General features: G+C 36.4%; 1 protein-coding gene and 1 pseudogene across 3 annotated transcripts; one reads left to right on the forward strand and one right to left on the reverse strand.

The window, feature by feature from the left end:
• The first annotated feature begins 612 nt into the window (after nt 1–612).
• LOC137718406 (UDP-glycosyltransferase 88F4 pseudogene) lies at nt 613–2,415 on the forward strand (annotated as a pseudogene). Its single transcript, XR_015965793.1, has one exon. The product of XR_015965793.1 is annotated as a UDP-glycosyltransferase 88F4 pseudogene (transcript).
• Nucleotides 2,416–6,851: 4,436 nt separating this feature from the next.
• LOC137718770 (transcription factor bHLH80) lies at nt 6,852–11,380 on the reverse strand. Of its 2 annotated transcripts, none has more exons than XM_068458306.2 (5): nt 10,740–11,380; nt 10,530–10,622; nt 10,312–10,377; nt 7,443–7,511; nt 6,852–7,243 (listed from the first exon to the last, which is right to left on the reverse strand). In XM_068458306.2, exons 1-5 carry the CDS (start codon nt 11,157–11,159, stop codon nt 7,196–7,198), a joined length of 696 nt encoding a protein of 231 aa, XP_068314407.2. In that variant the 5' UTR covers nt 11,160–11,380; the 3' UTR covers nt 6,852–7,195. The 2 variants fall into 2 exon arrangements, with proteins under 2 accessions (XP_068314407.2, XP_088554326.1); XM_088698200.1 differs by having other exon boundaries at nt 7,068–7,278.
• Between the last annotated feature and the right edge of the window lie 1,762 nt (nt 11,381–13,142).

Genomic DNA, 13,142 nt, shown 5'->3' on the forward strand with positions numbered 1-13,142 from the left:
CTTTAATACTACTTTTTTTTTTCAAAAACACTTTTACAAAAAAGTTTACCAAGCACTCTGCTGCTTTATTTCACATCTGTTTATTCTCACAGCACAGCAGAAACAACTTGTTTTCAAAGCACAGCAATACCAAACCAGCTTTTAGTCTGCTGCGAGGAAGGAAGGAAAATCGACAGAAGCACCGCACCAAACAATTGTAAGGTATTGTCTGCTTAGTTTTGCAAGACACATAGACAAAATTTCCTCTGGTTTCTATTCATTTTGCAAAATTTTAAGATAGGTTTACAAATCTAAGGTTAAGAATTCATAATGACATAGAGTTTTATACATAAATGTTCTCTGTTGAATAAGGAATGCATGGTCACTCACTCTTAAAGTTGTTATCAACCGTTGAATGTGCTTTGAATGTTTTAATCTCAATAAATATTAAGATAATACCTGCATTAATGTTGTGTCTGTATTTTTATTTCAACTAAACACTTTAAAATGAGTCTGTAATTATTAAAATAGAAAAAAGACAAAGAAAAATAAAATAAGGAAAACACAAACAAATTATGGCCCACTTCCATGTCGTTTTGATTGACTTTAGTTTCCTTCTAACAATTTGGCTCAATGAGAGCTTGCGCCGGTTAGAATTTTCCTGACTTTTATTCAGTTGAATTTTCTCTCAAATCAAATCAGATAATTTCAGCAGAAAGCACAACACACCAACACCAAACGCAAACAAATCAGCAGCAGCAGCGGCCATGGGAGACGTAGTAGTGCTTTACGCAGCTCCAGGAATGGGGCACATCATCTCCACGGTGGAGCTGGGCAAGCTCATCCTCCACCGCTACGGCACCCACAAGTTCTCCATCACCATTCTCTACACGTGCGGCAGCCTCTTCGACACCCCTAGCATCCCCGCCTACATCCGCCGCATCTCCCACTCCCACCCTTCCATTTCCTTCCGCCAATTCCCTCGCGTCACCAGTAAAATTACCCAAAACATCAGCGGCACCGCAATCATGGTCGACTTCGTTCGCCAGAACGATCCCCACGTCCGCCGTGCCCTCCAAGACATCTCCAAATCCGCCGTCGTCCGCGCCTTCATCATCGACCTCTCCTGCACCTCCGCGCTGACCATTGGCAAGGAATTCGACATCCCCACATACTACTTCTACACTTCTGGTGCCGCAGCTCTGGCTGCTTTTTTGTATTTCCCTAAGATCCATGAACAAACCACCCAGAGTTTAAAGGACCTTACCGACACCGTTCTCGAATTCCCCGGACGGAAATCTCCTCTGAAGGCTATACACATGCTCGAACCGGTGCTCGACCGAGACGACCCTGCTTATTGGGACTTCCTCTCCTTTTGCTCAAATCTTCCCAAATCCAAAGGAATCATCGTCAACACGTTCGAAGAGCTCGAGTCACCTGCCATCCTCCAGGCCATTGCTGAAGGCCTGTGTGTTCCTGATGGGCCAACTCCGCCTGTGTACTACGTTGGACCATTGATTGACGAAGAAAAAGTATCGGGTAATGATCCCGCTGCGGCCGAAGAGGGCTGCTTGTCATGGCTCGATAAGCAGCCAAGTCGAAGCGTGGTATTTCTCTGTTTCGGAAGCAGGGGATCATTCCCTGCAGCTCAACTGAAGGAGATAGCGAAAGGGTTGGAGGCGAGTGGGCAGAGGTTCCTGTGGGTGGTGAAGAAGCCGCCGGTTGATGAGAAAACAAAGCAGGTCCTTGGAGTTGACGACTTTGATTTGGAGAGTGTGTTGCCAGAAGGGTTCTTGGAGAGGACCAAAGACAGGGGAATGGTAGTAAAATCATGGGTACCGCAGATGGCGGTGTTGAAGAAGGAATCGGTTGGTGGGTTTGTGACGCATTGCGGATGGAACTCGGTGCTGGAAGCAGTTGTTGCCGGGGTGCCAATAATTGCTTGGCCGCTGTACGCGGAGCAGCATTTGAACAGGAACGTTATGGCGACGGACATGGAAATGGCAATTGCGGTGGAGCAGAGAGATGAGGAAGATGGGTTCGTGAGCGGTGAGGAATTGGAGAGGAGAGTAAGGGAGTTGATGGAGTCGGAAGAAGGGAGAGTGCTTAGAGAGAGGAGCAAGAAAATTGGGGAGATGGCTGTGGCTGCTTTGGGAGAGAACGGTTCGTCCATCAGAAACTTGGATAACTTTGTGAATAGCATTACATAATTATGCAAGTTCTGGATTTTCACTTGCATTTGGAATTTGTTGAAAAATAAGGAAAATGTTAGAGATGTTGCAATTTTAATTTGGTTAAGAATTTGACTGTGTAAATCCAAATCCTATTCGAATTATGTCCTATCTTTTAGATAATGTTATGTTTAACATGTAATACCTAAAAGGTAAGGAAATTACCTTATGTGCTATTATAAATAAAGGTAAAGTGGTTTGAGAAGATACACTTCAGAATTCCCCCAATTCTCTCTATATTTGCCCCACCTCTATTCCCATCTCTCAATAACTCTCCAGTTATATAGGCTCTACAACAAGGGAATTCAAATTTTTAGATTAGTTTTTGTAGACCAAATGGTGTGGCAATTTGATGTTTGGACCCACTTTTTAATGAATTAAACGAGAAGTCAAACCATTAACTGCCATATAATGTGGTTTATAAAGATAGCCTAAAAATTTGGTCTCTTTAGCATCATCCAGATAATAAGATAAAGAAAAACTGTGTATGTATAAGACTTGACGATCATTGAAACTTGAATCTAGTGTTGTTTTAATAGAAAACTTTATTTTAATCCTTGGAAAAGATGACTTTTAGACTATAATCTTGTTTAGGATTAAAGTCTAAATTTCATTTCTTAATACATTTAATCACCTCATTTATTAATTATATTTTAATGTTTTATTTCACTTCTGCTTCCTAATTTTAATGTATTAGGTATATTTAAGAAAATTGTAGCTATAGTCCCTGAATTATTGTTGAACAGTAGCTATGATCCATTAACTAAAAATCATTAGATTTTGTTCTTCAATTTGACAAAATATGTAACATTAGTCATTTCGTACTAACACCATTAAGTTTTCCATCAATATGCTGACGTGGTGGGCACATGGGATCAATAATTAAAATAATAGTATATGAAAATTTTGAAAACATAAAAAATAAAATAAGGAAAAGAGCTTTCTTTTATCTCCTTCACCAGCAACGCTGCCGTCCACACCAAACCTTGTACCTAATTCTTTCAAGATCCAATCAGAACTTTAAACCCAAAAATCAATACCAACCGCTGCATTTGGTGCATAATTTATTATGGAATGCGGCTGGAATGTCGGGGGTGGGGCTGCGATGGTGTGGGATCGGCTGTGGCGTGTGGTTGGGAGAGATACAAGGGCGAATGTCATCGAAAGGGGGAGAATGGAGGTAAGCTGTGAGGTATGGACCCCTCTCTCTCCTGAAGCATTTCTCCTTTTTTATTCCAATAGTTTAAAGTGTTTTGTTTCCATTCTTAAAATTGAATAATTTTATTTAATAATTTATTCCTGCCACGTAAGCACATTGACGGAAAATCCAACAAAATTAACATGATGGACTAATGCTACACATTCTGTCAAATTCAAGGACCAAATCTAATTTTTAGTTGAGGGATCAAGCTACAATTCAGTCATAATTCAAGCATCATAACTACAATTTATTCTATCGACGGACATGAAAATGGCAATGACAATGGCGATTGCAGTGGAGCAGAGAGATGAGGAAAATGGGTTCGTGAGCGGGGAGGAATTGGAGAGGAGAGTGAGGGAGTTGATGGAGTCGGAAGAAGGGAGAGTGCTTAGGGAGAGGAGCAAGAAAATTGGGAGGATGGCTGTGGCTGCTTTGGGAGAGAATGGTTCGTCCACCAGAAACTTGGATAACTTTGTTACTAGCATTACATAATTTTGCAAGTTCTGGATTTTCATTTGCATTTGGATTTTAGTAAAAAATAAAATTAAGAAAAATTGTATCTGTATGAGGACAATAGGATTGTCGTCCCATCACCCTTATTTCTTAAAAAGTTGGTTTTCCTTCCATCTTAGTGTTATCAGACAACAATTGGTTTTCTAAAAACTGTTGTTCTTTATATTACCAGACGATGGTTAGAAATTGAACCGTTGTTTCTAGCATTACTAGAAGAGTTTTGTCCTCTAAAATCGTCGTTCTTTATATTACCAGATGATGATAGTTAGAAATTGAACCATCGTTCCTAGCATTACCAAACGACAATTTGTATTCCAATGAGCGTGCTCAGCTCCAGGCTCAAGCGTGGAAATAATGTGGGACGGGCCTCCCATTAATTCCTCGACTATTGTGTCTTTGCATGCTCATTAGTTATTGTTTGCTTTTTTTGTCACTTAAGAGCATCTCCAAAGAAGATGTCAAATTTTAAACATCAAAATGATGGTTGATAGCTTATATGGTAATTTGCCACTTTGTACAATATTTTGCTTCACCCGATATGTTAAATAATAATATCATTTAATAATTTTTTTATCTTTTTGTGGAGTCCAATGATTAAGGTAACCAATCAAATATTTCAAAAATATAACAACATTTATTATATCTTATATTATTCTATTAAAAAATCATTTAATAAATTTGACATCTGTTATAAAAAAGACTTTGCCTTTAAATGACTTAGCGCCACATAAGAAATTGAAGGATCGGTTGGAGAGAGTTTGCCGTCATTTTTTATTGTTGTATGCCTACGTGGTAATTTTGACATTTCCTTTGAAAATGCTCTAATTTGTGTTTGTGCTAAAAAAATTGGAGGAAAGAGATGGAGCGGCAAGATTTTGTTCTCCCATGAAAGAGATGTACTCGAAACATAAATCGATACATAACGTGTTATAGTAGAAATGGAGAAATGCTACAAAATATATTTTCTCTCTACTTATATGATAATGTGGTATACCAACTGTGTTCTAATACAGGAGAAAAATCTTCAGCGGAAGATTTAGCCTGAAAGTTGGGTAATTATTTTATGACAGACTGCACCACTTCATCATCTTCTAAAGTCAAACATGTAGTAACGTTGACCATCAGCTTAATTCCGTCCAATAAGATGGATTTCTTTCTTGCTAAGTCGTTGGTTGATTTTCGGAAGACATGTTCTTTCAACAATGACCTTGAACAATGAGTTGAGCTACTTCAACGATGTCAAATTTAATAATTTATTAACACTTTGGCGTGAATAGTATCAATGTAGATATCATCATCAACAGGAAATCACAATTCACTCGGCCTGAACATCATCACAATCGCAATTTGGTTGCGACTCGTAACCAAAATACTTGGTTTCGACTTCTAATGTCCCAAAGAAGCTAGACCATCTGCAAGTGCAACAATGGCTTCACGCAAAGCATGACGAATATGAGCAACCCGAACATTCACCATTAAACTCCACATATCTTTCATTAGTGAAAGAAGACGGCATGATGGTCGTTTCTCTCCACCAAGTAGGTTGATCAAAATTTAAGAATCTTCCACCAGAATGTTCGTTAGATCTAATCGTAAGTTTCAACCCAAGGTTTCTGCTTCAACCACAAAAGACAAGCGGGATAGCTCTAACTCTTTTTGATTAGCAAAAACTAAAAACCAAATAGTTATCAAGCAAATCCTACATTTCTTATTCCGCTTTGGTTTTTCTTCCAAACTTTGTGCGGAATTGACATTATAGATGAAGCTTCTCAAGAAAATTCAGGTTGAAAGCGTCTCAATGCTTAGTTACAATTTTTCAACTAAACCCATCTGAACAGATAGACACCATACTTAGACCATCTGCAACCGAAGGGTCAAAGTGCCGAAAATGACCCGAAAACTGTCTCCAACTGAGGGTCAAGTCAAAGAGCTCGTGAACCCCACTGGACAAAAAATGGCCAAAAGGCCAACCAGCGGGGCCAAATGAGCCAGCCAACTTTTTTTACAAATTTTTGGTTTTTTTTACAAATTTTTTTAAATTCTATTTTTTCCCTATAATTTCCTACCATTAAATTAAATTAAGTAACATGAAACAACATTAAATAAAAATTATACAACATAAAAAAAAAACATTTAACAACATTTTTTCAGCCAAAATTTGTAAATAAATATTTAAAAATTCTCATTTTTTTCCTACAAATTTAAGTTGTTGTAGTTTTTAAATTTAATTTGTAGCTTTTAAATTTAAGTTGTAGTTTCTAAATATAAGTTGTAGTTTTTAAATTTAAATAATAAATTATGTTTAGCCCTTTGACTATCGTTTGGAGACGATTTTTTGTAACAGGACTAAAACAATCCCTATGGCCCTTTGGCTCTCTGTTGAAGATGATAAGAAATATGATCATGCACTCTTCATTAAAATATTAATTTCTTGGAGGGCCAGAGAGCTAAAACGAGCCCTCTGACTCTCCTTCGGTTGGAGATGGTCTTACAAGTTCATGTTGCAATTCGTCGAAATGATCATAAATCATCCAAGAATGATAACAAATTACGCTCTCGTCCGTATATCAAGCTCCAAAATTATATGTTTCACAAACTAAAGCATCATGGCTGAATGCATTGGTGAACCTTTAACTCAAAAATGCTAATCCAGAAATTCCCTAGGCTCTATATATATATATTAGATGTAAACTAGCTGCACAATTAACGTAAACAGCAAATCATTTTGTATTTATTCAAAATAACTATAAGCCATATGCAAGTCGATAATCTCTCACCTGAATCCTCCTTTATCGCGATGACAACGTACACATCAAAACTCAATATCACTATGCTATTGTTACACAGTAACTTAAGTTAATGACAGCTCTGAGAATTTCACAAGATTTTATTAATTATATAGCTCCTCATCACGGCTCCTCACCATGTAACAGAAAACCTTATGAATATAAATATCCAGATACACAATAGTAAACGTAACAGATGCATACATGAAGAATGTTAAGAATAAAATAAAAAATCCTGTCATACAATTCTAGAACAATAATCTGCTTCCTTGGAAGTGAATACCAAAATCATACCGATTGAACTTTTCCAAGTAGAAGCAGCTAATTGCATAATCATGGAATCTAGGTATGGTATATCTCAAAATTACAACGGTAAGTCTTTTAGAAACGATTATCAACATACCACCGCCATGATGAACCTTGGCTGAAATTAATATATCTAGTAATTACACTACACAGTAGGAGGCATTTCGGGTACCTTTTCGTCATTCTTTAGCTATGCATTTGCACCTGCGCTGATGCTCCGAAAGTTCCTGCCATGTTTCAAATTTTTTATTACGTAACTTCCCTTCAATGACACAGCAGAGATAGACATAACATCTTATTCAAAAGAGGGAGCAAGAAAGGAAAAGCTAATGTAAACTTTTTCCATTCAAATCTTTCCCAAGTTTCTTGTTTGAGGAACAATACATTTTGACAAAGTTTCGTCAACAAGGTCAATGTATATAATACCTGAATCTGCTTCTGAAGAAACTTCACATACTCCACTGCCTCGTCTAACATATCGGCAGTATTAGTTTGCTGCAAAGAAAATCGATAGAAGCACCACACCAAACAATTGTCCGCTTAGTTTCACAAAACACATAAAAAGTTTGGACAAGGTTCAAATACACAATTTACAGATTTTGAAGTTATTGAAAATATCTTCTGGTTTCTATTTTCTGTAGAAAATTTTAAGATGGTTTTACAAATGCTAGGGTTAAGAAGTCGGAAAGACAGAGTTTTATACAAAAATGTTCTCTTGGTCACCTGGTGACCACGGGATGCATGGTCCCTCATCCTTTGATTTGATATCAAGGATTAGATATGCTTTTAATGTTTTAATCTCAACCCTTGATATCTAATCCATGGGTAAGTGACCATGTATCCTTGGTCACCAGGTGACCAAGAGAATGGGACTCGAGTTTTATAAGCATTAGGATTTCAAGTTTGAAGGTAAAAATTTAATAAACATGAAACAAAAACAATTACACTATCATGGGACAAGCAGTCCTATGATGTTACAAAATTGAATAACCAGCAATTACATAACACACACCACAATCTCAATAAATTGTAGCCACAGCCCAATCCGAATGGATGAAGAAAGTGTTTATTTAAGCTATTTAGAAACCGAAGCCCACTATAATGCCAAACAACACACTCGTTCCCACAAAAGCGATACCTCCTCTCCTCATATTCCTTCAAAATACTAGCATTCCTTTAGACACAAATGTTCAAAATCCATCAGCTCCATCATATTTGCACCTTTTCTGCTCCACCGAAGGTACAACCTCTCTCGTTTATAAAGTATGCATGACTTGGGAATCATAAAAGTCAACCTTGCCTCCCTAAATAACTTTCTCCATAAGCAAGTGAGACCAATGGCCAAAATAACACTAAGTTCACCAACATATACATATTCTTTTCAAAAATCGCTCTACTGTTATGGCTTCACTGCAGCTGCGGCGATGCAACTTGTTCCCGCACATGACGTTTATTCCATACACAGAAAAATGCTCACGTGCTACTCTCTTAAAGCATTTCATTCACTCAAATTCTTCAATACAAGATTCAAGTGATTACAGTTTGAAGCATGAAAAGTATTGCTACCACATCATCATTATAGCAACGATTACTGTGCCAATGGCGTAGCCACACCAAAGGCTACGGTGGGCTGTAGCCCAGGGAAAGTTTGTGGCAATATGTATAATTGTACATGTATTTTACTGCGTAGTCTAATAAAATAGACAAAAAAATCTGCAAGAAGAATTATTTTTTAATGAAACTAGCCTAGCGACTATATAGCACAACTAGAAATATAAAAATTATCACAGAAATTGTGATACCATTTTGTTCAAGATTATTCTGCTTTGATTCAGCAATAAGTTTCAATCAATTTTTTTTTTTAATATTGCCTTTACATCTACTTTCATTGTTTTGCTTTGTACTAGCTGTGTGTTTGTAATTGAGATGTCAAGTTTTTTATATTCTTCTTGTGTTTGCATCTAAATATATGTAAGTTTAATGATTCATTGTAATTTTTGCGGTATGCAAATGCGAAGCTTAATTGAGTTCATACCAAGCACAGAAGTTAAACTTAAATTTTTGCATATAATATGTATGTAGCAAAAAAATATATATATCATTTGATTTTGGGGTAATTTTTTTAGCTAGCCCACCCACAAAAAATTTTCTGGCTCCACCTTTGTACTGTGCATAGAAATACTCTATTTAAATAGCCCCCAAGCCAAAGAGTACTCGCGACCTCTACAACAACAACACAACACAACAAAGCCTTTTCCCACTAGGTGGGGTCGACTATGGGAAAAAATGCGTTAGTGTACTTTTCTCATTTCATTGTAATTTTCTTGACCATTATTATTATTTTTTTTATCTAAAAGAGATTATCTTTATCAGTAACATTCCTAACTTGTTACCCTACGGGTTAAGCTTGATGGTAATTTGAAATATAATGGATGCTTACAGTTTACTGCATATCGTGATAACTTAGCATCTCAATAAAAAGCGGAGAAGAAAGGAGTTGAAAATACGAAAGTAAACAAGAAATCATTTAAATGTTTATTAACCATTAAAATTGATGCAGATAATTAAAACAACCCTTCATAACCCAATGACCTATCTGGGATAATTTTCTTGTAGATACACTCCTTAAACAAGCATCAACCCACGAGCCTTTAAGGAAAGTTGATGCAACTTAGAATAGACGTGGGTCTGAATTCTAAGATTTCATCATAAACTAGATACTAATTGCTTAAATTAAAAACCTATAAAATGGGTATAATAATAATACATCAACCATATACTGTTACCATTTCTGTAAGTTATCTTATGCTGTAAAATGTTTAATTCAAACATCTAGACTCCAAATCTACGAAAATTTGATTGCCTAGATTTAAAATCTAAATAGTTGAGAATCCAAACCGAGCCTTAAATTTGTTTGAGATATGATTTTTCATACAATTCTATAGTTTAAATTAATTTCACCACTACTTAGTTTTGAATATTCATGACACAAATGTTAATCATAAAAAACATGGTTAAAGTAAGTGATGCAGGACTCGAAGGAGAGATTTTTCCAAGTACCAGGTATTCAAGCGGTACTTCACATGTAATACTACAAGTGGAGTAAATAATATAATTTTTTTTTGTGGCCCTCCACTTATTTTACGACACGTGAAGTATCTGCTTGAATACCGGACATTTGGAAAATTTCTTGACTAGAAGAACTAAAATGTGTAGAAAACCGGGGCCCTAAAACTATACAAAAATTGATAAAAATAAAATGAATAGGAGGGAGGGTCAAGCGTCAAGGGTGTACCTTATCCATGTTGGGCACAAGCTCTTGAAGCTTCCTTATGCGATCACTGATCTTAGTCCTCCTGACCTACAATATAACAAATTAACCAACAAATTAAATTTGGTATCTTATAATTAATATAAATAAATTCCTTCACCTTTCAAATTTCTGGAGAAATATATACAATTAGTGTGTAGGTAACGAGTGATTAAGTTAAGTTAATGGAAGCAATTACAAACCCTTTCAGCAATGCTCCTGGGATGCGTAGCACAACCACGCTTGGCCCTCACCCTGCAACCCACCGAATCCTCCAATCCTCCTTCCTCCACTTTCTGCCATTTCACAAATTAATCCAGATTACTAAATTTAATTATAATTAATTAATTAATTAAACTAGATTAACAAACTAATAACCATATAATTCATTAAATAAAAAATAAAAAACTGACCACATGTGTGTCGGAGGAAAAGTGGTGTTGCTGTTGCTCCCGAACCCTCTTATTAGCAGAGGAAGAAGGGCTGTTTGGGGACAACGACGACGACGACGACACAAAGTCGAGGTGGGCCGGAATTCCAAACCCGGCGAAATATCCCCCCGACCCCCCGCCGCCGCCATTAAAATCAGCCGGTGAGCTTTTCTGTCGACTAAGGTACCCAGCTGCACCATCATACGAAGCTGGATCCACCGTCGTACAAGGCGTGTTGCCGGCAAGAAGCTCAGTCAAGCACTGTGTCGGCTTCAGTGGGTCCTCCTCGTCGTCTTCAAGCAGCGCTTCTAACCATGTGGCTGGGGCCGAGCTGTACCGCCCGAGTCCGCCTCCTCCTTGACTCACTTCACCGCCGCTGCTTCTGCCGGCTGCCCGTTGCATCTGCTTTGGACGGACACTCAGACTCAGCTCTTTGCTTGCTCGCTCGCTCGCTCCTTCAGTACCTTTAATAATAAAATAATAATAGCTTGAATTATTTTCTATTTTTGTTTCCGCCCGTCCTTCCTTTTCCCCTCTGAGCTTTTGATGGTTTCAATATTTGGAGAAAGAGAAAGAAAAGAAGGGAAAGAGGAAAAAGATAGACTTGTACTTGAGCGACAATTAATGGCCAGGCTCAGATCAGTATCTATTTGTGGATTCTCTCTTCTTCTTTTTTTTTTTTTTTTTTTTTTCACAATTTATACTAATTAATAAAACATTCATTGTCAATCAAAATTTCATGAAATTATCAGTTTAACTTTCTAATTAAAACAAAATTATCAGTTTAACTTTCTAATTAAAACAAAATATAAATAAGAAATATGGGACATAAATGTAATTTCATACAATCAAATTTTGCTTTTTTTTTTTTCAAAATCTCACCTTCATGTAATTCTAACCTATTTCTAACTAAAGAAAAATAAAAAAATAAAAAAAAGCTTCCCACTTCCACATTTTCTTCCTCTCTCTTTGTATTTCAAAAACAAAAATAAAAAATTTTCTCACACACTTCATGTGTGCCCATATGCTAGTATTTTATAATATTAGTGCGTAAATTTTATTAAAAATATGAAATGACAGAGAGTATAGTCTCACTTTTGAAAGTCTCTTTAACTTTTCTCTTTGAACTTATTACTTTGATTGCTTTTGTTTTCTTGCCTCTTCAATGTTGTACCAAATCAAGAAAATGAAATCTCTTAGCTGGAGAATAACTCAGATAGCATGTGTACATCCTTATAATTTTGTGTCAATAAAATAAATATATTTGAACAAAACTTATATATGTCTTCATTTTATTAATACATAATGTCATTGTAATGATATATTTGTATATGCAAGCCTTTATCCATCAAACTAAAACACTCTTGGTTAAAAGTTATATCTTTTCGTTTTATCTTAAATAAGGTCATCTCCAACCAAATGATCCAAAAGGCCAGAGGGCTGAAAATAGCTCGAAAACCATCTCCAACCGAGAGTTAGGCCAAAGGACTCGTGGGTCCCATGAGACAAAAAAAAAAGGCCAAAGGGCCAACCGGCTGGCCAGCCCACTTTTTTTTTTTTTTTTTTTTTTTTTGTTCTTTTCCATTTGCCCAACCCACTTTAGGGTTTAGGGTTTTAGATATTTTTTTTGTCCCAACCCACTTTTTTCGTTTTTTTTTTTTCTAATTCTTTTTCCTACCCCATTTCTCACATATTTTTCACCATTCAACACTATCTTACCTTATTTTATTTCAAAATTTTCACATTCCATACTATAGCCCTTTGGCCCTCAGTTGGAGATGGTTTTTTGTCATAGGGCTATGTTTGACCTATGACTCTCTAGCCCATCGGTTGGAGATGGTAAAAAATATGATCATGCACTGTTCATTAAAACATTAATTCTCTTGGAGGACCAGAGGGCTAAAATGAGTCATTTTGCCCTTCTTCGGTTCGAGATGGTCTAAGTGTTAGTGTTTAATGCGGAAAAGGTAACAAACATGATTAATATTCGTGCCAAGCAGTTAAATATATCATAACTATGAAAAAAAATTAGTCCATGAAGCCGTTTGTGTTAAGAGTTTGATTCAATATAAGAGTGTTAAAATCTGTAGAATGTCATTTTTGTACTACAGTTTAGTACTATTTCTTTTCACTTGTAAGTGAGAGGTGTTACGTTCAATTATCGTAAAAGGAGAATTTGAACCACATTATTGCTAGTCCATTGTGAGGGTAAGCCTACCCCATTTCACTTAATGTAGTTAATATCACTTGTTAAAAAAATAAAAATTGTAGAATACCAATACATAATGTCTCCTTTATTGTGCATGTGATGGAATGTGACAAAACAGTGGCATCGGCTTGTTTGGAAGTGCTTTTGATTAAAGTGTTTTTGGAATCCAAAAGCAC

This window comes from Pyrus communis, chromosome 8, assembly GCF_041283825.1.
Source record: "Pyrus communis isolate YQ-2024b chromosome 8, ASM4128382v1, whole genome shotgun sequence".
In the NCBI taxonomy this organism is placed as follows: Eukaryota; Viridiplantae; Streptophyta; class Magnoliopsida; order Rosales; family Rosaceae; genus Pyrus; species Pyrus communis.

What these genes read in the sequence shown, in the direction of transcription:
- LOC137718770 (XM_088698200.1), bottom strand. Translation starts at nt 11,159, where the DNA reads ATGCAACGGGCAGCCGGCAGAAGCAGCGGCGGTGAAGTGAGTCAAGGA. An exon ending in CCAGGAGCATTGCTGAAAGG is followed by an intron (nt 10,378 to 10,529) that starts GTTTGTAATTGC and finishes GTTATATTGTAG; the next exon opens with GTCAGGAGGACTAAGATCAG. An exon ending in TTCTTCAGAAGCAGATTCAG is followed by an intron (nt 7,279 to 7,442) that starts GTATTATATACA and finishes GTGTCATTGAAG; the next exon opens with GGAAGTTACGTAATAAAAAA.